This window comes from Periplaneta americana, chromosome 14 (assembly GCF_040183065.1).
Source record: "Periplaneta americana isolate PAMFEO1 chromosome 14, P.americana_PAMFEO1_priV1, whole genome shotgun sequence".
In the NCBI taxonomy this organism is placed as follows: Eukaryota; Metazoa; Arthropoda; class Insecta; order Blattodea; family Blattidae; genus Periplaneta; species Periplaneta americana.
Genome location: NC_091130.1, coordinates 13936132 through 13961992, shown reverse-complemented (window position 1 = coordinate 13961992; position 25861 = coordinate 13936132). Strand labels below are relative to the sequence as shown.

Here is a 25861-nt window from a genome sequence, read left to right as displayed (position 1 = left end):
GGCGGGTATACTAATTTTGTCATGTATACAGTATCTATTAGCATTTTTCTTTATTCAAATACATGATTCATGAAAGGTAATATAGTATTACTCGATTATGTAATTACTGTACTGTACATCAAAGACATTTACAGTATGTACTGTACTTAATTCTTTCAAAAAAAAAAAACATTTATAGTTGTTTGCCGTGTGCGTGTTCTCCAAGGCCTCATGTTTACCACACTTCAGTTTCTGCGATTATATCCTCCCGACATCGCAGCTGTAGTGACTGAGTCGCGATTTTTTATTATCGTTCTTAATACCGATGATGGGATTCCTAATGCATCAGAGAGTTGTTTCTGAGTAAGAGTACTGTTCCCATCGTACTTTCGTAAGATTTCCAATTTTTCCGACACAGAAAGCACTTTTCATTTAACACTCATTGTAATGACATTCACAGACACTTCAATACACAAAAGGACAACAAACTGCCCAGCAAAAATTTCCAGAATTTTATTACGGCCAAGTGAGGAATGCTGTTTGAGAGAGAGGGTTAGCAAGAGGGTGAGGTATTGTAACTGTATGTAGGCTTTAAGCGCGCAGGTAAGGAGTCGAATAAGAAAGCGTAACAAGAGGGTGGGGTATACTAAGGTATGAAGTATGAAGGTTTAAATGTGCAGGTAAAGGGTCGAACACCAATACTTTTCAGGTTAATGGCACCAATGAGCTCAGTGACCAAGATGTTTCATTGCTGTTACAGTACATTGCTGAAAATTACATCGAAAATATTGCACAAAAACAGTGTATTATGCGGGACTTGAGCGCAACAAACGGGGTATTTTATAAAGGCGTTATATATATGAAATCTACAGGGACAAGACAAAAAAAAGCGTAGTACACGGGATAGCATAATAAGTGGGCGCGTCTTTTCGAGGTTTTACTGTATTTACTTACCGTTATGAGAGGCTCTTCTATTAGTCTTCCAAGGTATTTCTTCTCCAGTTCCTTATTATCACCCATTAACAGAGCCATTTGCTGTAAACAAACAGAGACATGATTATTTAAAACACAGGTAAACATTTTCTTTTATGAAATTCTGTTTTACACCTATTATAGATTTTGTAGGCCGTCTAGTTTTCTCTGCCAAAGCTATTGGGTTGATGCAAAAGCTAGTAGCATTTTTTCGCTGTGATAGAAGTTTTTATTTGAGATGAATAGAAGACAGAAATTAGTCAGTACTCAATACACGAGTAATCTCCTACATTATCTATAACTCTCTGCCAATGCTGGGGTAATTTTTAGAATCCATGTCTGAAAAACTCTACTAATTTGGAGCTACAGAAGTCGTCAGAAAACCAACCACCACCACCACCACACACATACACAACACATCTAATCATCCCATACAACACAAACATGCTGCATTCAGGACAATGGTACACAGATTACTCAACATACCCATGAGCCAACAACACTACAATGAAGAAGTGAACACAATCAAATACATAGCACAAGAAAATGGTTACAATCCAAACATAATAGACAACATCATAAGTAAGACAAAACAAAAACTTAACAAACACACAAAACACAACACAAGAATACATTCACACAGGCGTATACAAACTCACATGCAATAGTTGCGACCGTTTCTACACTGGACAGACAGGCAGATCATTCCAAACTCGATACAAAGAACACATTAAAGCAATAACCAGAGGACACAATACATCTACATATGCCGAACACATAACTAATGCTAACCACACATACAATAACATAAATACAGACATGGAAATCCTACACATACAACCCAAAAACCAAAAACTAACACACTAGAACAATATGAAATATACAGACACACTAAAACACACCCTAATCAAATTCTCAACACACAGATCAATTTCAGAACACACACACTATTTGACACAACTCTTCATCGCACGAACGCATCCACACAACAGGCAGCGAAGTTGAGATGACGCCGAGATCTAGTAGGCTCTGAGGATGGTGTCAAGTAACACCGAAACAACTGTAAGCCACACATGCTTACATAATTAACACGAGTAAGATCGCCATTTAATCAATTATTTATATTCAAGTGTTAAAAGTAGTGCACGAAAGATTCAACATGGATCCAAATCCATTGAATTTACAACCAGAAATTCTAATTACTCCTCTAGACACATCAGCTAACTTACTGCGAAGTTTGTAGATGCAAGTATAACTTCAAGTGCAGGACAGCCGTATGTTATTTCTTCTGCAATTAAGCTGTGATCAAAATATGAGAGACCCAGGCCGCCTGAAAAAATAGAGATAAATCAAATTACATTTTCTCAAATGAAATTTGCATCACGATCAGCAACAAACGACTCCAAACAACATTGTAACTTAAAACACCATCTGCTCAAATCTTTTTTTTGTTGCTTATTTAACAGTAATATAATTATCGTCTACTGTAAACCGCTGAAATACATTTTTAAATGTTTATTTGCTGGTTTCTTGTGAAAATTTCGGAGATAAAGCTCCAAATTTCATATACGAATGCAGGAACATTACCTAAAAGCATTTCAACAATCATAATAGTCACTGCTAATGATACCAGTGATAAAGCTTGGTTCAACGCTGTGGGCCAAAGTTACCTGGCACATGGGGTTACTTTGACACCCTATATTTTCTCATATATAACCATAGTAAAGTTAAATTGGGCCAGTGTAAGTTAATACAACACATGGGAAATTAAACTACAAACTGGCACGATTATTCTTGAAAATAAGTGTCTGAAACATGAAAGATATTCATTTTGAGATAAATATTTAAACCTTTCCCATGTTTTATGCTACAGTGTTTACAATATAATGTTCTAAAATGTATGGCACGAGGTACACAAACATAAATTGTATTGATAAGGCTGCAAAACAAAACTACAGATCTTTTATATTCAGTTGACGCCTTGAGCACTGAGAAAACACCTCTTCAATTGTTCTAGGAGGTTTATTTTCTTTTCCAGTGACAAAATAAAATGTTCTTCTGTTGGGACCTTACCCAATACCGACCGGTAGGACTTGAATGCATACAGTCAGCATAAATTCCATTTTCTTCCATTTTAGTGATAACAGCTGGATATAACTGACTTTTCCAAGTTACACAAAGTTTCCAACAGCCAGTGATTGGGTATTTTAATTTCAATTGTCTGACATAACCTGCAAACAGTTACAACAGAAGAAAATATAGCACTAGGGATTACTTTAGCCTGTCCACGTGAATAGGTGCTATTTATTTTTAAGTAGGAAATATTGTCAAGGGGTTTTACAGTAATCAAATATTGTTTACATATCTTGTATGCCAATACTTTGAGCTTACAAAAAATACACTTACTTGATTTTTTCAATCACCGGTATCAGTTGGGAAGGAGGACGTTTACACAATATACTATGCAGAGGAAGAAGAGGAATCGACAGCAAAAGAGACAATAATTGAAATATAATATTGTGTGCTGTCTTAGAAACAATTGATGGTGCACAGATATTTTCAAAGTCCCAGAAAGGAGGCACTGCACATGATCAGAGGAGATGATCATCGCTTCATAAAGACCATTTCTATCATGGAAGGTTTTAGTCTAGTGGAGAAAATGGCTGCTTTCCATGTAGTTGGCCCTGAAGTTCGCAATGATAAATGCTGATGGCATGTATTAGGTTCACATGTGTTTTTTTTAACATGTTTGCAGTAATGTGTTTGCTTATCTTTGTTTTGTTTCGGGAAGACAATTTATCTACCAAGCTCTGCGTGCGTCCGTGAGTGTGTATTGAGTCCACTGCAAGAATGATGGATGTCACTTTCTTGTCGAAAATGAACCAAGACTGTGAATGCATAGCGACTTATAGAATGTACATAGAGAGTTACATGGCATTAACACTGATAGCAAATACTCTCTAACATTAATACTGGAAAGTTCACGATAAGAGATGCGAACGACTCATCAGTGCTATCTAGCGGCAGGGAATGTTGACAGTGAGGATAACGTGACACGTAGCGTGGTAAACTGCATCTAACAAAAGTTTTGTACTTCAACACGTGGTGTAAGTCGTAAAGATTATTCTCATGGTTGTTCCACAAAATGTCAGGGAAAAGTGGGACTGTTTTTTCTGTGTTCTTCTGTAAAAACTACGCTTGGCAAAAAGATACTACATCGTTCTTCAGATTTCCGAAAAATACAGATAGGTGAGTGAGTAGTCATGTAAATACGAGTAGTCTATTACTTTTCTGCCACAGGATGATGAAGATGATGATGATGATGATGATGATGATTATTATTATTATTATTATTATTATTATTATTATTATTATTACAGTAGAGGAGACAGTAGATAACTTGTTCTGTGACCTTATCATGTGTTGTGGCTATCACCAATGGGTATGGAGAAGGAAGATAATTAGTCTGAGATGAACTTTCGTGTCAGTAGAGTCGTATAATTTTAATCATGAAACAAACTCTCTTTCTGTTAGCTCATTCTTTCCCCACTTGCACGATTCACATGACAGATCTTGTGTCCTCACCATCATCATCATCATCATCATCATCATCATCATCATCATCATCATCACATTATTATTATTATTATTATTATTATTATTATTATTATTATTATTATTATTACTGTTATTTGTTTTTGTCTTATAGATGTAAAAGACAGGACCTAGACGAAGCGTTTAAAACTAGAGGAACAGAGTATCTGTACAAAAATCACAGAATATAACTATTGAAGCTGAATTATCACAGAATATGATCAGATCACTTTAGATTATCGGACTTCAATAACCTTAATTTGAAAAGTCAAGGGTAAGTAAAAATAAGGTGTAATTGGAAAAGTACCGAAGTTTCAAATGAGTCATAGACCTGTTAATTTTTAATATTTTTTTTTTTAATAACAGACTGAAAAGAACAGCTATTCCTTCACTGAATTTAACAGCTCCTTCTTCCGAAAATATGGGTCAAAGTACTATGAAAGAACCGCGAAGGTCCCCAAAGAAACGCATTAGACCTTCCATCGAGGAGGCGACAGGTTCTCCGATTCCAGACAGAAACGACGATAGTCCTCTACCAGGTACCTCATAATCAGATAGTACATTAGCAATAACATGTTCTCTGTGCTAAGTGAATCAGTTATTAAACTGCATAAAACTACTTTACTTCCATCATACCAAACACAATTTCTTTATAGTTTCTCCATATAAAATACTGAATGTCATGACTTTTTCAAACTAAATAGACGCATATTGTGATACGTAACATAAAAATACGAACTATTGATTTTGTGAAGAAAGTGTGTGAACTCATGTTTTCTCATAAAAACTGATTCAGTTAGTTATTCGCAAAATATTATTTACCTAGCCCTAAACTTTCAAGACGTTATTAATATTTCACTAAATTCAGTCCCTGTTTATTTTTTAAGATGCAAGAAATCCTAAAAGGTCAAAGATGGCTCAAGATCTTCAGATAAAGACACTTTCTAAGAAATTGATTGCAGCTCAAAAGTTGGTATCTAAACACAGAAAAATTATTTCATCTCTTCGGGCAGAAGTGAGAGCTCTGAAGACAACCAGTTCAAATACTGATTTAATCAAAATTGTTTCTAATGATGAATTCATTATGTCGCAAGTGCGCTTAAAAAGAAAGAAAAAAAAATGGGAAGGCGGTATTACAGATGTCTCCGATTTGGATGTAACTGTTGATGACAAAAATGTACAGCATATAAATGAAGAAACCGTGATGCAAGAAAATGCAAGGGCTTATGTTGCAGGTTGGGTGTGTAGCAGAATAAATCACGAAATTTTTCGAAGAAATTTATCTTGTAAAGAAAACCACAACAATGACGTAACAACGCACATCACAAATAAAAAATATGTTTCTCTAATGCTCAGCCAATTGTGTTCTGATGTTTTCAAAGAAATTGATCATGTTATTTGTAAAACTAGAATTGGTGTAAAAAAGAACTTAGTTAAAATGGTAGTGCTCCCTGTTAACATGTCCATTTGCAGTGACTGTGCTAATGTCTTCATTGATAAATATTTCAATGTGTTAATAAATTGTTACATCAAAAATAAAATGGACAACCATTCAGCTAAAAAACAAAACAAGCGATGTATGAAAGCTGCTAAAGTCATGCACAACTAAATTTCATCAAATTTGAAAATATGAGAATTTATCAATTCATTTCTATTCTAATAACTTTGTAATTTGTTATTAATTAAAAATGTTATGAACAAAGTGACTCTAAAGTATACTATTTATTGCTTTGCAGCTTCTTATTGAAATCAAATGCACACCTCTCCTCTTTTCTTCACGTAACCCAGCACGATGCATGGAGTGTGCGAAAGTTTCAAGCCGCTAGATGGCAGCACTGTTACTTTTTGCCGCCGTTTGCAATGCTAAACTGGAAAGCTTTCCAGTATTAATATTAGAGAGTATTTGCTGATAGTCATTGTCCAGTAATGATCAGAAAATCACAGTTAAGCTTTGAGCGCTAAGCATTTCAAACTTTCAATTGCTTCTCCTGCAAAATGTATTCCAAATGACATCCATCATTCTTGCAGTGGACTCTTCATATATATATGCAGGGGCGGCTTTCGAAGAGGGGCTGCGAAGCTGCAGCACCCCCAGACATTTGTGGATCTTGTATCGTTTTATGTAGTGAAAAACATTTATTATACAGTCTGTATTTAGCGGGTCGATTTAAAAAAAAAATTCGCTCTCAATGACATGCACGCAATCGTTAGTGAAGTCACTTCCTCCCCTGGTGCTGCCAGAGCGAAACCAGAGACAAGGACTAGAGGGTGAAGCCACTTTCTCCCCTGGAGCTGCCAGTCTCGTCTCGGATGCTTTGTGCATTAGTTTTACCCCTCCTCCCTGCTGCCCCTTGCCGTGAATCCAGAGTTTCCTGGCGCTGCAAAATTTGCAGCAGTTTGTCAGTAGCGCGCAGTTTTAAATACATTTTCTTTAATGTTGTGAGTATAACAAGTGCGACAATGTTTAATTCTGTACAATATTTACAGTCTATTCAGTTCAGTACCTTAACAATTCAGGAGAAATGTGGAATTAAGTGCCCATCAGTTGAATCTCATAATGGAAAGAGCCGCTAAACAAAATACAAAGGCTCGCATATTTTTTGCTGATTTATACAGTATCCCTGCTTTCTTCTCTCGATCTCCACACAGTCTGTATTAGATTAATGTGTTTCAAAGACAATTCCATCAGCTGGGGCAACAAGATGGATTTAAAATAAGAACAGTAAATGTTGTTCATGAGAAGAAGGAGCCATTGCTAGAATGTTTTCAAACCATAATGGAATCTGAAACATCTGACAACATCACAATAAATGAGGCAAGCGCCCTGGTGCGTACTCTTGAATATCCTGAATTCAATTTCTGGCTCAGTTATTTTTTTCACTTATTGATGTATCATGTAGATATATTATACAACCAAATACAACATCGCCAGTTAGATATTTCTAAGGTTCAAATCTGCATATAAAAATTAAATTATGGTTTATTTAACGACACTCGCAACTGCAGGGGTTATATCAGCGTCGCCGGTATGCCGGAATTTTGTCCTGCAGGATTCTTTTAAATGCCAGTAAATCTACTAACATGAACTTGTCTCATTTAAACACAACTTACAAGATAAGGCGCATGGAACTAATCTTTAAATAAAATAAGTTGCTTGGTTTATTTTTGTATGCAGCCCCACTTAATTCAAAACCCATGAGCCGCCACTGTATATATGGCTTTTATTCTCCAAGTCTAGCCAGGTATGACCTGTAATTTGTAATGAACAGGAAGGAATGTATTGAACTCTTAAATGCATATTTATGCTGTAATAACCATTAAATGGAGTTTTTGTACATTAGTATGTTCTAAAATATATGAAGATCCTTTTGAAGTTTTTGACCTTAAGGGGAGGCAGAGGTGAAATTTTCGAACAAAACTGAAGAAAAAATGAAAATTAGGTTTTTTCCATTTTTATTATCTTTATTTTGATATTCCGATGTTAGTTTTTGATTTTGTGCCCTTAAAAGTATGAAATTAAAACCAAGATAACTGTATTACTATATTATTCCCATAATAAACTAATACTTATCATTATTTATATACCTTCTCTGAACATATAAATAAAAAAAAAATTTGAAAATTTCTTACAATATGGTGCATGGAGCATTTTATATCAAATGATATAAAGTTTTATAAAATTATTAATATTTACAGAACTATTGTACTTCGAAAGTTGAAACTTGGTATGTCCATTACTAACAACATACTTAGTATCCATGATCAATTTTAAATAAATCGGATAAATTTTGTGAATTTTGAAATATTCACCTCTGCCTCCCCTTAAAATTAAAAATATCTGAGTTTAACTTTAAATATCTCTATCTCAAATGTGTTGAACTGAAATAACAGTGGCGGCTAACTAGCTGATTGCGCTACTCTACTACATCTTTGAACTCTTGCCATTTTCAAGTTGCACACCATTTCGGCGGGCCACACTATTCATGATGTGTACCTGTGGAGAGTTACATCGTGTACTAGGGTGAATGTAAGTGTAGTGTAGGGAATGGGTCAGGAGAATGACGATGAAGATGAGGAAGGGGGTAAGGCAATAAACTACCAACTAAAATTACAATACTGATTATGAAAGGAATTCGTCAGTTCCCTCACCGTAATGTTGAGGTATGTGTATATTTATAAGTCCTAGTTCCCAGGCCTTCTTGACGATGTCCCATGGGTATTCCATTGTGCGGTCATATTCTGCAGCCTTTGGCATGATCTCTTCTCTTGCAAATTTTCTCGCCAAATCCTGCAGCTCTTTCTGTGTGTCACTGAGGGCTGCATCAAAACCATTTCAGAAAACATTAATAATAATAATCAGGGGCGGCTTTCGAAGAGGGGCTGCGGAGCTGCAGCACCCCCAGACATTTGTGGTTCTTGTCTCGTTTTATGTTGTGAAAAACATTTATTATACGGTCTCTATTTAGCGGCTCGAATTTTTTTTTAAATTTCGCTCTCAATGACATGCACGCAATCGTTAGTAAAGTCACTTCCTCCCCTGGTGCTGCCAGAGCGAAACGAGAGACAAGGACTATGGGTGAAGCCACTTCCTCCCCTGGAGCTGCCAGTCTCGTCTCGGATGCTTTGCGCGTTAGTTTTACCCCTCCTCCCTCCTTCCCCTTGCCATGAATCCAGTTTTTCCAGGCGCTGCAAAATTTGCAGCAGCTTGTCAGTAGCGCACAGTTTTAAATACAATTTCTTTAATGTTGTGAGTATAACAAGTGCAAAAATGTTTAATTCTGTACAATATTTACAGTCTATTCAGTTCAGTACCTTAACAATTCAGGAGAAATGTGAAATTAAGTGCCCATCAGTTGAATCTCATAATGGAAAGAGCCGCTAAACAAAATACAAAGCCTCGCATATTTTTGGCTAATTTATCCAGTATCCCTGCTTTCTTCTCTCGATTTCCACACAGTCTGTATTAGATTAATGTGTTTCAAAGACAATTCCATCAGCTGGGGCAACAAGATGGATTTAAAATAAGAAGAGTAAATGTTGTTCATGAGAAGAAGGAGCCATTGCTAGAATGTTTTCAAACCATAATGGAATCTGAAACATCTAATATCACAATAAATGAGGCAAGCGCCCTGGTGCGTACTCTTGAATATCCTGAATTCAATTTCTGGCTCAGTTTTTTTTTTTTTTTCATTTATATATTATACAACCAACTACAACATCGCCAGTTAGATATTTCTAAGGTTCAAATCTGCGTATAAAAAATTAAATTATGGTTTATTTAACGACACTCGCAACAGCAGGGGTTATATCAGCGTTGCCGGTGTGCCAGAATTTTGTCAGCAGGATTCTTTTAAATGCCAGTAAATCTACTAACATGAGCCTGTCTCATTTAAACACAACTTACAAGATAAGGCGCATGGAACTAATCTTTAAAAAAGTAAGTTCCTTGGTTTATTTTTGTATGCAGCCCCCCTTAATTCAATACCCACGAGCCGCCACTGATAATAATACAATGAGTCCCAGTGAATGGCAATAAACTGTATTTTTTCTTAGCTGAGTCACTGCATGCATTTATTGTTGCTTGTCAAGGACACACTACACTACATCTGTTGTTGTTTAGTCAACTGTCCGAAGAAAGGTCTGAACCTTACAAGTGATACCAAGAAGGCATCACTTATGAGGCAACTAGGCCAGGAGATAATGGGGTAAGGTGGCCAGTTTCTTTCCCCCCCTAATATAATATAATATAATATAATATAATATAATATAATATAATATAATATATATTAATAACAGAGAGAAAAAATGAGAGTACAAGGGTACAATACATCAGTTATTCATAGATTTCAAAAAGGCATATGATTCAATTAAGGGAGAAGTTTTATATGATATTCTTATTGAATTTGGTATTCCCAAAAAACTACTTAGATTAATTAAAATGAGTCTCAGTGAAATGTACAGCAGAGACTGTATAAGCCAGTTTCTGTCTGATGCTTCTCCAATTCACTGTGGGCTAAAGCGAAAAAATGCACTATCACCTTTACTTTTTAAATTTGCTCCAGAATATAGGAAAGTACAGGATAACAGAGAGGGTTTGGAATTGAACGGGTTACATCAGCTGCTTGTCTATGCGGATGACGTGAATATGTTAGGAGAAAATCCACAAACTATTAGATAAAACACGGGAATTTCACCTGAAGCAAGTAAAGTGATATGTTTGGAAGTAAATCCCGAAAAGACAAAGTATATGATTATGTCTCGTGACAAGAATATTGTACGAAATGAAAATATAAACCATGAAGATGACCCAAAATAGGTCGAAACATGTTAACAAGGTACGTTAAAATTTAACACAAGAAAGACTTATCATACATATTCCGAAAATATAAAAAATTGGAAATTTATCCTTTGAAAAGGTGGAAAATTTCAAATATCTTGGAGCAACAGTAACAAATATAAATGACACTCGGGAGGAAATTAAATGCAGAATAAATATGGGAAATTCCCGTTATTATTCGGTTGAGAAGCTTTTATCATCCAGTTTGCTCTCAAAAAAGCTGAAAGTTAGAATTTATAAAACAGTTATATGACCGGTTGTTCTTTATGGTTGTGAAACTTGGACTCTCACTTTGACAGAGGAACAGAGGTTAAGGGTGTTCGAGAATAAGGTACTTAGAAAAATATTTGGCGCTAAGAGGGCTGAAGTTACAGGAGAATGAAGAATTTTTATTTTTTATTTTATTGGGTTATTTTACGATGCTGTATCAACATCTAGGTTATTTAGCGTCTGAATGATATGAAGGTGATAATGCCAGTGAAATGAGTCCGGGGTCCAGCACAGAAAGTTACCCAGCATTTGCGCGTATTGGGTTGAGGGAAAAGCCCGAAAAAACCCTCAACCAGGTAACTTGCCCCGACCAGGATTCGAACCCGGGCCACCTGGTTTCGCGGCCAGACGCGCTGACCGTTACTCCACGAGAATGAAGAAAGTTGCACAACTCAGAACTGCACGTATTGTATTCACCTGATATAATTAGGAACATTAAATCCAGATCATTCAATATGGTATAATTGTTTGGGGTGAAAGTACAAAAATTAATCTTAGTCCGTTAAATTTACTACAAAAACGAATAATTAAAATTTGTTTGAAGAAACGTTTCGATTATCCAACTAAATTAATTTATTCTGAATTTAATGTATTTAATATTGAACAAATTTATAAGTATACGCTGTTAAAATTTTATCATAAAAATCGTAATAAGTTTGTATTACAGACACACAATTATGACACAGGACGAAAATATTAATTCAAGATTAGTAGAACCTAAATGTCTCACATCTGCTGGTCTAAAGCATAGCATAAATTTTGGCCCTCGGTTGTACAATGCTTTAACTAAATTACACCCAGAACTTCTAACATGTAACCCACTAACATATAACAAGAAAATTAGAAACGTGTTAATATCTTCAATTTGATTAAATAAATTTATAGCCTATGTGTATGAATTAATCAACCTATATTATATTTGTATTCTATAATTTTGAAATATATATTAGTCCTACTTTTCACGTGCGATATTATTCTTCTCTAGTGTTAATATTATATTATATAATTCCATTGCTGCTGTAATTATATTTTAGTTCCTATTTTATTTTACTTATTTATTTTTATTATTATTATTATTTTTTATTTTAATATTATATCTGAACTGCGACCGAGCACGAGCGCTGTTCATTCTGTCTCAAATTTTGTTAATACTACTGTATCTTCTTTTTATATTGCTTGTATTATTTTATTTCTATTTCTCTTGTTTGTTTTGTAATTATATTCTTCTTTATTCTGTATATTTAAATTTAAATAAATAAATAAATAAATAGAAGTTTGAGATGGACAGGACATGTAGCACGTATGGGCAAATCCAGAAATCCATATAGTGTTAATTGGGAGGCTGGAGGGAGAAAGACCATTGGGGAGGCCGAAATGTAGATGGGAGGATAATATAAAAATGGAATTAAATCCAGATGTTTGAGATGGACAGGACATGTAGCACGTATGGGCAAATCCAGAAATCCATATAGTGTTAATTGGGAGGCTGGAGGGAGAAAGACCATTGGGGAGGCCGAAATGTAGATGGGAGGATAATATAAAAATGGATTTAAATCCAGATGTTTGAGATGGACAGGACACGTAGCACGTATGGGCAAATCCAGAAATCCATATAGTGTTAATTGGGAGGCTGGAGGGAGAAAGACCATTGGGGAGGCCGAAATGTAGATGGGAGGATAATATAAAAATGGATTTAAATCCAGATGTTTGAGATGGACAGGACATGTAGCACGTATGGGCAAATCCAGAAATCCATATAGTGTTAATTGGGAGGCTGGAGGGAGAAAGACCATTGGGGAGGCCGAAATGTAGATGGGAGGATAATATAAAAATGGATTTAAATCCAGATGTTTGAGATGGACAGGACACGTAGCACGTATGGGCAAATCCAGAAATCCATATAGTGTTAATTGGGAGGCTGGAGGGAGAAAGACCATTGGGGAGGCCGAGATGTAGATGGGAGGATAATATAAAAATGGATTTGAAGGAGGTGGGATATGATTGTAGAGACTGGATTAATCTTGCTCAGGATAGGGACTGGTGGCGGGTTTATGTGAGGGTGGCAATGAACGTCTGGGTTCCTTAAAAGCCATAAGTAAGTAAGTAAGTATTGATAACAGAGAAAAATTTGCTCCAGCGCTGGGGATCGAACCCAGGACCTCCAGTTCTACGTACTGAGTGCTCTACCACTGAGCTACGCCAAGGCCCAATCCACAGCATGGATCGAACTCATCTATTTTGGTTTTTTCCCTTTAAGTACTGTTGGTCGACAATTTTTCTTCGTTATTAATAAATAATAAACATAACAGAGAATCCTGTAGGATCAAAAATTAATAATATCATCACATAGGTCATTCATTATAGGCTATATTATATTATATTTCTTCTGTATGATAAATTTTATGGGTAACAGAAGAATAAATTACTTTACAGATTCTTACAACGTATCTTACATTAATACTCACCAAACCACATTCCACTTTGCCTCCTCTCAGCAGTTTCATGGCAAGATAGACTTGAAAGAGCACGTAAACTAGGACGAAGGGCTCTTTTAATAAACTGCAACATATGTATATATTTAATTATGGTATATTATACTGTAGATAATTATTATGTGTAATAAAAAGGCTAGGGCAGCAAATGGAGGACATCCAAAGCCAAGAGTATTAGCAAACAACATAAAAATGTTGAGAAAAAAAAAAGACAGATCTAGATCATGTCTGATGAAAAGTGATTTTAAACCAGTTTTTGAGCATAAAAGGTACCGGTAATTAAAACACATTTAAATACTACTGTCTCATTAAAAGATCTTCGGCATGATTAAACTGCTGTTCAAAATTATTATTTAATTAAGTTTTCGACTTTAGTAAATCATGCTTGAGAAACATTTCTTGTTAGGTCTCTGCCAAATGGCAGATCTTTCACTGCAAACCCAGCATTCTCCAATCTTTCCTATTTTCTGCCTTCCTCTTAGTCTCTGTATAGGTATTTATGCTTTTAAAGTAGTAACATTAGTTAAAAAAAGTTATTACCCAGTAAATAGAGAACTATATTCATATACACCTACACCTACCGACCTTGCCTCCCGTTTCAGTTACCTCTCATCATATCATAATCTCTTCACACGCACGCAAAATAGCCGCATACTAGCCATACCAACACATAAGACATCATCGTATTCATCATCATACACAATCTTGCTCTCGCGCTTGTGGAATACCCTACCCAGTGACATCACAGACTGTCGGAATTTAGTAGCGTTCAAAATCAAGCTTATTAAGCAATTTCTTACTGCGTAGAGTAGGTTTAATTTTTACTTAATCAATAAAAGAAATGCTTCTCTCTTCTTAACTTTTACAATAAACTGTCTAGCTTTTATAAAACAGTTAATCTTTTAGTACTTTGATTTTTATTGTATCTGTAAATTTAATATTAATTATAATTGTAATTGTATTCTTAATATTGTAGTTGTAATCCCCTGGTAGAGGGGAAGAGAAGGCCTGATGGCCTTATCTCTACCAGGTTAAATAAATAAATAAATAAATAAATAAATAAATAAATACTGTAATATAAGAGGATACACAAACTATAATAGAGAGAGAGCATAAACAAAGCGGCAACAGAAGAATGTCCATATATCATAGCCATAATCCTATATAACAGATTACACAAACATCTAAAAATTGTACAGGATAATACTTTTAACCTGAAACTAAAAAAATACTTGATAGAAAAATGCCCATATAGACTAGAAGAGCTACTGCATTTCTATTATACTGCAGTTATATTTACTGTATGTTTATAAATATATCGATTATTCTGTCAATTATAAGCAAAATTTTAAGAATTATATTTAGTTATATTGTGTCCATGTTTATGTTTCTTCTTTTATTAATCAATTTTATTACATTTTGATATTACACTATATTCTGACAATGATTAATACTTGTATTCACGCCCATACGTAATAAAGAATTATTAATTATTATTTAACTAGCTGTACCCGTGCACTCCGCTGCACTTGTTAGAAATAAATATAAAGTAATTACATAATTAAAATAGGACATCTGATCCAGGGAACATTCGTGTTTGATAGAAGGATAAATCGTTTAATATGTCACTTAATTTAAATTATATTTAAATAATTAAAATGCGATCATTTTGCTCCAGAGACCACCCATTTAGTGCAATGATAATTCCTTTAATATGTTTCTTAATTGTTATTACATGCAAATAATTAAAATAAGATCATTTGGTTCAGAGAACATCCGTTTCTGGTGCACTTTGGTCCCATCAAAATTTTGCTTGGAATGAAACGTATCGGAAATCATTTTTAAAGAAACTTTTGTTATGTAACATTTTTCACAAAAATCAATAATAAGCGAGATATTTCGATTTATTTAATTCAGGCCCCCTTATAGCCCCCCTTTTAAATAAAGTATTTTGAATGCCATATAGCCTAAAATCTAACTTACAACGAACTTAATTTATATTCCAATTTTCATCGAAATCCGTTCAGCCATTATCGCGTGAATAGGTAACAAACATCCGGACAGACAGAGACATACAATCCAAAATTTCAAAAAAGCAATTTTCGGTCACAGGATGAATAATTATACGTGTTAACACCAATCGTTAATTCTCTGAGATGAAAATGAATGTGTTCATAAACATTATTTTAAGAAATGCAGGAAATGAACATACAGAATAGCCTATCAAGTTTTCTATGCATAAGAAGCTATTTTAATCTTACCTGTCCTGGATTCAGTCAGAAGTTACTGTAATAACATTATAGCATTATGTACATCTAGGGAAACTACACTTTCCAATGGTGAAATAATAATTAATTATATAAATCAGTTAATTTAGCTTCCGATATTACTTCATACAAACACAGAAACATTCTCTGTAGGCTATGTTTAATAGCTTCCAATTGTTGTTGCCCAAGGCCCCTTATAGACGAAGTCATTTTTTTTATTTCATTACAGCGACTTAGATGGCGTTGTTATCTTAATTTTAAAACTCATTTATCTCATTAAATATCACTCCTATCAAAATTTTGTATAGAATAAAACTTATCGGAAATCATTTTTAAAGAAACTTTTGTGATATAATATTTTTCATGAAAATTAATAATAACGGAGATATTTCGATTTATTTAATTCAAGCCCCCTTATAACCCCCCTTTTAAATAAAGTATTTTGAATGCCATATAGCCTAAAATCTAAGTTACAACGAACTTAATTTATATTCCAATTTTCATATAAATCGGTTCAGCCATTATCACGTGAAAAGGTAACAAACATCCAGACAGACAGACAGACAGACAGACAGACAGACATACAAACAAAAATAAAAAAAAAAGCGATTTTCGGTTTCAGGATGATTAATTATACATGTTAACACCAATTATTTTTGGAAAATAGAAAATTACCAGAAAAATTTTGGCTACAGATTTATTATTAGTATAGATATTAGAGGAGAAAAATTCTCCCCGGCCCCGGGATCGAACCCAGATCCTTGGTTCTACATACCAAGCGCTCTCACCATTGAGCTACGCCAAAGTCCAATCCACAGCACTGGATTGAACTCCCCTCCTCCAGTGTTTTTCCCTTTTTGGCCTGATTCCAAGATGGGCATGTATGTAACAGTGTATTATTATTATTATTATTATTATTATTATTATTATTATTATCATCATCATCTTAATGTCGTCTATCATCTGATATCTTCTTCTGCCCCGAACTGCAAACCCATCATTCTTCAATCTTTCCTATTTTCTGCCTTCCTCTTACTCTTCGTATATGATACATATATCTCAGTATCTATCATCTGATATCTTCTTCTGTCCCGAACTCTTCTCCCGTTCACCATTCCTTCCAATACATTCTTCAGTAGGCAGTTTCTTCTCAGCCACTGACCCAACCAATCCCCTTTTCTCTTCCTGATCAGTTTCAGCATCATTCTTTCTTCACCCATTCTTTCAAACACAGCTTCATTTCTTATTCTGTCTGTCCATTTCACACGCTCCATCCTTCTTCATATCCACATTTCAAATGCTTTTAGTCGCTTCTCTTCACTTGATCGTATTTTCATGTTTCTGCTCCATACAATACCACACTCCACACAAAGCACTTCACTAATCTCTTCATTAGTTCTTCCAGAGGTCAGCACAGAAGATGCTTCTTTTTCTATTAAAAGCTTTCTTTAAGTTTTGAAATATAAACTAGAATTAACGTATAAATAATATTACTTATTAGAATTCCTACAGTACAATATTAGCTATTGGAAAATATATCTGAAATAATATTATAATTATAATTTTATTATTGAACATGTTTTCATTTCAGTAAATGAAATTACCTGCGAAGTCAACGCCATTTCTACTGGAAATGTTAGAAAATGTTGCAGCCACAGTGTTTATCAAATACTGACTTAAGTTATTATGAGTTTTAAAACATTACTGGTACAATGAGTTATTAGGTAATTAATCTTAGAACACTATCATAACAGTTCCTTATTACCAATGTTTGTCCAGGCAGTGTGTCAGTTTCTATATCATAAATAAGGTAATTGAAAATGCGAGCGAAGGAAGGGGGGGGGTTGCTAATGCATAGGCAATCATGTTAATTGATGCCCATAGGCGCAAGCGCGCGCTTTAGAGCCCAGGAGAGCCTGAGTGCTTTATAGCGGAAAGGAAAGAGACAGACGAAAGAGGTGGTATATGCCGCTTGGTCGAGTTATATTCAGGGATGGCCAGCACTGATTCAATGGATAAAGGGAAGAAAACTTATTAAAACTGTATCAGTTTTAATTTTTAGATTTGCCTGAGAAGTATAAGTGCATTAAAAGAATGTATGCTTTAATTTTAATGCTCATTTTTTACAACTTTGTTTTCTTTTTATTCGAAGGAAATATTTTCTCAAATTTTTTTTTATAGAAAAGTGAAATTTTCAGATATAGATCTATTTATTTAGTACCGGTAGCCTTATAGATATTGAAACATTGTTTTCGTAAATGTAATATAGTGTAAATACGTATTACTGAAGATAGTGTATTACAAATTTTGAAAATATTCGCATGGAAAATGTTTGTAAGGAAATGAATTAACAAAGCAACTACTGTTACATCATAAGCAAAATATATGTGCCCATGTGTTGTAAAAATGTCAGCTCTATAGCTTCAGCACATTTCGAGAAAATAATTTAATATTCTGATGATAGCAATTTGCTCACCAATATCACCTTAAAAGCAGAATGCGATAAGAGTTTTGTTATGCAATATTAGTTACACATAACACATATTCATAGGTAACTTTGATCTTTACTATAATATTGTTTTGATTAGTTCCTTGATATAAGGTTAAAGATACCATCAATATCAATTCCAACTTATCATGTCATACTCAATGGATATTACTTTCTTTATGAATGATATGTTTCACCAGTATAGTTGTACTGCTAAGGAATTTATGTGAATATTCCTTCTTAACTCTTTATTATGGTATTAACGTTTAAAACACAACTGCAATATTAAGAAATTGGTATCAGCACCGTAACCTACTTTGGCTTGCAAATCTAGTCTTTCAGGTGAAGCTCCCTGCAAAGCAGATTTGAATCATTTCAAGGGAAAAATTGTTCCGGGGCCGGGTATCGATCCCGGGACCTCTGGTTGTACGTACCAGCGCTCTACCACTGAGCTACCCGGGAACTCCACCCGACACCGACTCAACTTTTCCCTTTAAATCCACACAACTTGTGTGGGCTGACGAAACGCCAGAGACCCACAACGAGTGCACACAATCTCTGTGTGACTTGGAATTGTGGTTTTCTGTTAACATACACAGTAACGTATATATTATGCAAATCTAGTCTTTCAGGTGAAGCTCCCTGTAAAGCAGATTTGAATAATTTCAAGGGAAAAATTGTTCCGGCCCCGGAACGTTACTGTGTACCAATTCAGAAGTGGCCTGTTATTAAAGTCTTTTATTGTTACATGTGAAGCCAAAAGCTCCTCAGCATGAGCTTGGGAGGATAATGCTTCCCACAGGTCGTTCTGCGTAAAGCTCTAATATATCCTGCAAACGCAACACGTATTAAAATAGAACAGTATACACATTTCGCTGTTTCTATGACAAATTTATGACGAGTTTTCAAGTTTTTGACATGCGTCAAGAATTCTTGATGACATTTATTTATGTTATCTTCCTCCATTACTCGTTTATACATTGTACATACATACATACAAGTTGAACAATAACTACCATATGAAATATTGCTAATAACCAGACATCGGATTCTAGGGCAAATGCCTATTTTGTTTCTTTAGGAGAAAAGTAAAAATAATTATTAATATTTGTGTTTCATGGAAATTGAAAGGTATTCAAAGAGTTTTATAGTGCCCTAAAATGCCCTAAAACGGTTATTAGAGCCTAATTTGTTAATATTCGCCTAAAAATGCCTAACTCACTGTAAAGTTTCGCATTTTACTCTTACTTTTTATAATTTATACATGCATTCACTGCGAAATTTAAGGCATTTAAAAAGTGGAAAGTTTGCTTCACACCGGCCATGAAACCATTGATAAAGGAAACAAAATGTTTTGAATCTCACGACACTCGCAATAGATTTCACCGAATTTAACATGTTTGGAGGCATGAATGCCGACAAAGAACCAACCTTAGTTTTGAAGCAGGCAACAATCACATGTGCTGCTACCGATTCAGAGATATACTATACTATAAAAATGACTGTTTTCGGTCTGAAACCGATTAGCTGTACTGCCCTTCAGAGTGTCATAAAATCACAATTTTTGGAGAAAGAGTGTTTTTGAAATATTTATGAAAAGTCGTAAAACTGCGAATTAGTAGGGTAAACCGTTACAAAATATTTAAAAGAATGGCCCTCCTAGTGTTAACACTACCAGGAAATGCAACAATAAGTGGAACTTTGTATTTTTGTCCAATTGAATCTCAATAACAACGGTTCATTTGAATGCTCGTTAACAGTTGCTCTTTCCCTCACCTTATTTGTGTTGAGAAGTTTTGAGCGGTAGGACGTTTTCCTGTGAAGTTTAACGCGATAATGCCGAAAAATATAAGTGCAAAATCTACATTGATCCGGCAATGGCTAACAGAATATTCAGAATTCACTTATGATGGAAAAATAATATTCTGCAAGATTTGTAGCAAACAGGTATGTAACAATAGTTGAAATATATAAATTCTATTAATTTTAATGAGTAGGCCTATAATATTTATACATTGACTGAGCTATCCTGAGGTATAATTCTTTTTAAGACCACTACACTTTAACCTTTTAAATTCCGATAGTTAAAGTATTTGCAGGTCATTAAAATTTTGATTGTTCGAACCCACTAACTTTGTGATAGAAATACGGCAATACAACAATTAGGATTTTATTTTAATTCAGTTTACTTTACATTTTTAGATTTCGCAAGAAAAGAAGTGCCACCTAAAGCAGCATGTGCGAGGAGCGGCTCATAAGGCTAAAGCTCAGCAGAAAAATCAACTGCAACAAACTTTACTAACACAGCCTACTTCATCCAATCTCAGCAGCAATTTCTATGCTGATTTAACCAGAGCGTTTGTTGCTGCTAACATTCCCTGGAATGCAATTGAAAATCCGGTTTTAAGACAGTTTTTACAAAAATACTGCAAACAAAATATCCCATCTGAGTCGACCCTAAGAAAAAATTACTTAGACAGAATATACAATGAAACTTTAGCTTCCATTCGGGAGGATATAGGTGATTCTTACATATGGGTCTCTGTGGATGAAACCTCAGATCCTATGAATAGGTATATAGCAAATATGGTAGTAGGAAAACTTAGTCCTGATGGACCTTCGATTCCACACCTCGTATGTGTTAAGGAACTTTCGAAAGTGAATAGCCAAGCCATTGCTTATTTTGTAAATAAAGGCCTACAGTCTTTATACTCAGGTAATATAGACGATTCTAAAGTTTGTTGTTTTGTACTGATGCTGCCTCATACATGGTTGCTGCAGCTCCACTTCTTAAAACATTTTATCCTAACCTCACGCATGTAACCTGTCTAGCACATGGCCTTCACAGGGTTTCTGAAACAATCCGGAATGAATTTCCTCTTGTCAATTCGTTTATTTCTAACACAAAAAAATGTTTTTGTAAAGCCCCATCCAGGATTTCAATATTCAGAGAGAACTTTCCAGATATCCCACTCGCACCTCAGCCGGTTGTTACACGATGGGGAACCTGGATTCAGTCAGTGGTGTATTATTCTAAGTATTTTAAAGAAGTGGTCACAGTTATTGATAAATTACCTGAAACTGATAGTGCAGCGTGTGTGAAAGCAGTGAAAGATTGTCTGAATGACTCACGAGTGAAAAACGATATTGCCTACATAACATCAAAGTTTTCTTTCATACCTGCAAGCATTGAACAATTAGAACGTGAAAAACAATCTCTTTGTAGCCAAATAGCAATAGTAAAGGAAGCTCAAGTGAACATACATTCTGCTTTGGGCGAAACTGGGAAAAAGTTAAAAATAAGTGGGACAACGTATTAAATAAGAATGTAGGATTTTCATTGTTGGAAAAAGTATCAAGAGTGATATCGGGAGAAAGTGTAAATGTTCCAGTAAGTATTGATGTTTCTATTGTACCTAATTTAAAATTTGCGCCTCTCACATCAGTTTCGGTTGAAAGAAGTTTTTCTGCTTTCAAAATGATTCTCAGTGACAAAAGGCAAAGGTTAACTGTGGAGAATTTAGAAAAAATTCTGGTGGTGTACTGTGCAGATAATTACAATAAAGTCTGAGCATGGAACTGAATTTCAATAACTTAAAATGAGTAATCTTGATATCAATAACCATTATTTCATTAGTTTCAATATATTAAATTTGTGCAGCTCTGTTTATAAATATAATATAGTATTCTTTTTTAATGTTTAAACATACTTTTTTGTGGGTATTTTAGTGTATAACTAAAACTTTCAGTGAAAGAAATAAGTATGATACCTTGATGTGCCTAAAATGCCTATTTTCATTAAAATAGAGCCTAATTTTACAAATTTTGAGCTTATTTTAGGCGCCTAAAACTGCAATTTTTAGTGCCTAAAAATCCGATGTCTACTAATAACTTCTTAGGCTAATTTTTAATTTTACAAAAAAAGTTTCATACAAAACATCATAAGAGATAAACCATACAATATGATACAAGTGTTCGAAAAAAGTTATTCAGGCATACAGAATGTGGCAGTAAACTTTATTTTTTTAAATGGCACCTTATGACGCAATAATCCCTTTTGCTTCCTGTGTTAAAAACCTTACAGTTTACTTTGATACGCATGTAAACTGGAATAACCAAGTAACCCATATTACCAAAAAGGTGCTTTCCATACTACATTCCTTAAACAGCATTCGAAAATTCCTTCCACTATCACTCAAGAAAATACTAGTGGAAACACTAGTAATGCCCCACTTCGATTATTGTGATTTTCTACTGACTGACCTCAATGTCAACCAGTCGCAAAAATTACGTGTTCATAATTCTTGTGTTCGCTTCGTCTGCGATGTCCGTCGTGCTGACCACATTACCCCATCCTTCCAAACTCTAAACTGGCTACGGCTTAACGAACGTAGAAATTTTCATTCTCTTGTTCTCCTTTTCCAAGTCCTTCACACTTCTACACCTACCTACCTTGCCTCCCGTTTCAGTTACCTGTCATCATATCATAATCTCTTCACACGCACGCAAAATAGCCGCATACTTGCCATACCACACATAAGACATCATCGTATTCATCATCATACACAATCTCGCTCTCGCGCTTGTGGAATACCCTACCCAGTGACATCAGAGACTGTCGGAGTTTAGTAGTGTTCAAAAGCAAACTTATTAAGCATTTTCTTACTGCGTAGAGTAGGTTTAATTTTTACTTAATCAATAAAAGAAATGCTTCTCTCTTCTTAACTTTTACAATAAACTGTCTAGCTTTTATTAATCAGTTAATCTTTTAGTACTTTGATTTTTATTGTATTTGTAAATTTAATATTAATTGTAATTATAATTGTAATTGTATTCTTAATATTGTAGTTGTAATTCCCTGGTAGAGGGGAAGAGAATGCCTTATGGCCTTATCTCTACCAGGTTAAATAAATAAATAAATAAATAACATAAATAAATAAATAATATTAAAATTTACATATTCTGAATTTCCATTAAATTTTATATGTAAATGTGTATAAATTTTACCCATTCATCCGTTTCGTGTCTTTTAACTATTTATTAAACTTGTTTCATGAACTTCAAACTTGAGACAAATAAGTACGTAAAATCATGCTGAGTAGGCCTTAAAACTAAACAAAACACTATCACTAACCAAACTTTACAACAGATGCTCAAAATGAGAACCATTCATGGCCAAAAAATATCCCAGTCTATCAAGAAAATAGTCCATTGTCTTCCTCACAATTAAAATTTAGTGATGAGCAGAAAATCACTGACCTGTGATTTTATCACGGTGATTAAACAGCTCTTAAAACAGTGGTGTAGACAATTTTTAGCAGGACGCTAAAATGTGCATGACGAGGAGTGCAGTGGGAGGCCAACCATCACACAGACGACCTTGTGGAGCAACGCACCATCTGCTTGCTCATGACGTTAGGCCCATAGACCTGGCACAGCTGACGATCAATTTCAATCGGCGCTATGCCCTGTGCATTCAAAAACTTTATCACTGACCACACTTCACAGTCAGTGGGAGCTGCAATAGAAGCGTCCATCTTCAACCAATGCAACGAAACTACTGAGAGCACTCGGGAAGTTCTGCTAGCGCATATGCCATGCCAGGACATTCCTCTATCACGTACACGCAGTCGCTTTGCGCATCATATGGTTTGCTAGCTGTGGGACGAGTGGGAAAGTTACTTTATGGACGCGCCTTGTATGTTTAGACTGGGTGATGGCAAGAACTGAAATCTTATACTAATAATCACACAAATACATTACAGTAGAACCTCTATTATCCGTGGTAATGAAAGGGGTAGGCTGAACGGTTAATCGAAAGAATCGGATAATACGTACCATAGAAGATTTTCATGTTGCATAATGCAGTTTCGTAATTTTCTCAGTGGTCATGTGTTTTAACACATTAGTTAGTGGATCAGAAGTTTTAAGTATAATAGCTCTGTTGGAAAGAGTGAGTGAAGAAAGAATAATGCTGAAACTGATCACGAAGAGAAAAAGGAATTGGCTGGGTCACTGGCTGAGAAGAAACTATCTATTGAAGGATTCACTGGAAGGAATGGTGAAAGGGAGAAAATTTCGGGGCAGAAGAAGATATCAAATAATAGATGGCATTAAGATATATGGATCATATGCGGAGACTAAGAGGGAGGCAGAAAATAGGAACGATTGGAGAATGCTGGGTTTGCAGTGACAAAATACTATGAATGAATGTATTAATGAATGTCAATGACGGGTTTCTAAGACTCACGGAAACTTCCTATGATGGATTTCCGTGGGAAGATGGGAAAAGTATAGGTCTCATGTTATAGCTTTAAGTAATTTATACACTTTATCCTTGATTTTTATTAAATCTCGCACAGTTAACTCTAATCTCGTATTCCGATGTGAGATGAACCACAGTTTCTCTTTTCCTAAACCACTCAATTATATGCACTTCTCTTCGATACTTAGCACAACATGTATTCTTTTGGCACTTCTGAAAGATGTTTTGCAGAGAAATTAAACAGGTCACTCGAACAGTACATCATAATGTGTAAGGGCAAAGGCTTGTAATATCACTCTCTATAAAAAAATACGTACCAATGTACTGTGCACTATTCAATACTTTTTCTGCAACAAAAATAGGAGAGAATGACAGACAGATTATCCAACAATCGGTTAATAGGGTGACGGATAATCGGGGTTCTGCTGTATCTGATTTATTTACTGCTGAGAGAGACCCCCAAAATGTTGGGTAGCTGCCCTTTTTTAAAGGGTAACCATTAAAGTTACCTAATGATCAATCAATAAAAAGACAATTTAATTTCTTAATTATAGAGTTTTTTCTCTGAATATTAATTTTTATTATCATAATTTATTTATTTAATCGAGGTGGCTATAAATTAAAAGAGTAGCTATCTCTAACTGGGTCATTTTTTATTGTTCATTTATATGATTTTATAAATGATAATTTACTATATGCAATGAATCTCTCAAAAAATTTAGTGCTATTTCTTCCAAAGATGAAATATTTAACTGTAGATAAGTAGAAGTTAAAATGGTAGGCCTATATATTTCATATATTATTTTATTTCAATGTACCGAAGTACAAATGATATTTCCATGCAGATATTCTACTTCATCATACGACTTGTGGACTTTGGTCCTATGTTCATAGACATCTATGACGTAGTGCAGAGGGCGGCCACTAGAGGGAACCCAAGAGTTGGAACTCAATCAGAGACAATTCTGTCCGACGTCGGGGTTGTATCCGGTGTGGCTTAGAGGATAAAGCATCAGCACGTAGAGCTGAAAACCCGGGTTCAAATCCCGGCGCCGGAGAGAATTTTTCTCCGTTCCATTACTCTTTCATCATATGATGAAGCAGAATATCTGCATGGAAATATCATATGTACTTCGGTACATTGAAATAAAATAATATACGATATGCATAAATCACGAAGTGATCTAAGACGGCGCT

The 25861-nt window shown here is 34.8% G+C and overlaps 1 protein-coding gene across 3 annotated transcripts in view; it reads right to left on the bottom strand.

Moving 5' to 3' along the window:
- The window catches only part of LOC138713166 (medium-chain specific acyl-CoA dehydrogenase, mitochondrial-like), a 632224-nt gene that overhangs the window by 19393 nt on the left and 586970 nt on the right, over nucleotides 1-25861 (bottom strand). For 2 of the 3 annotated variants that reach the window (XM_069845008.1, XM_069845009.1), the window contains exons 3-6: nucleotides 13618-13711; nucleotides 8695-8862; nucleotides 2181-2281; nucleotides 934-1014 (exon numbers count right to left, since the gene is read on the bottom strand). In XM_069845008.1, the coding sequence (XP_069701109.1) occupies nucleotides 934-1014; nucleotides 2181-2281; nucleotides 8695-8862; nucleotides 13618-13627 (360 nt within the window). In that variant the 5' untranslated portion in view covers nucleotides 13628-13711. Of the gene's footprint in view, nucleotides 1-933; nucleotides 1015-2180; nucleotides 2282-8694; nucleotides 8863-13617; nucleotides 13712-23658; nucleotides 24250-25861 lie in introns of those variants that run through there. The other variant, XM_069845010.1, reaches the window with a different exon arrangement.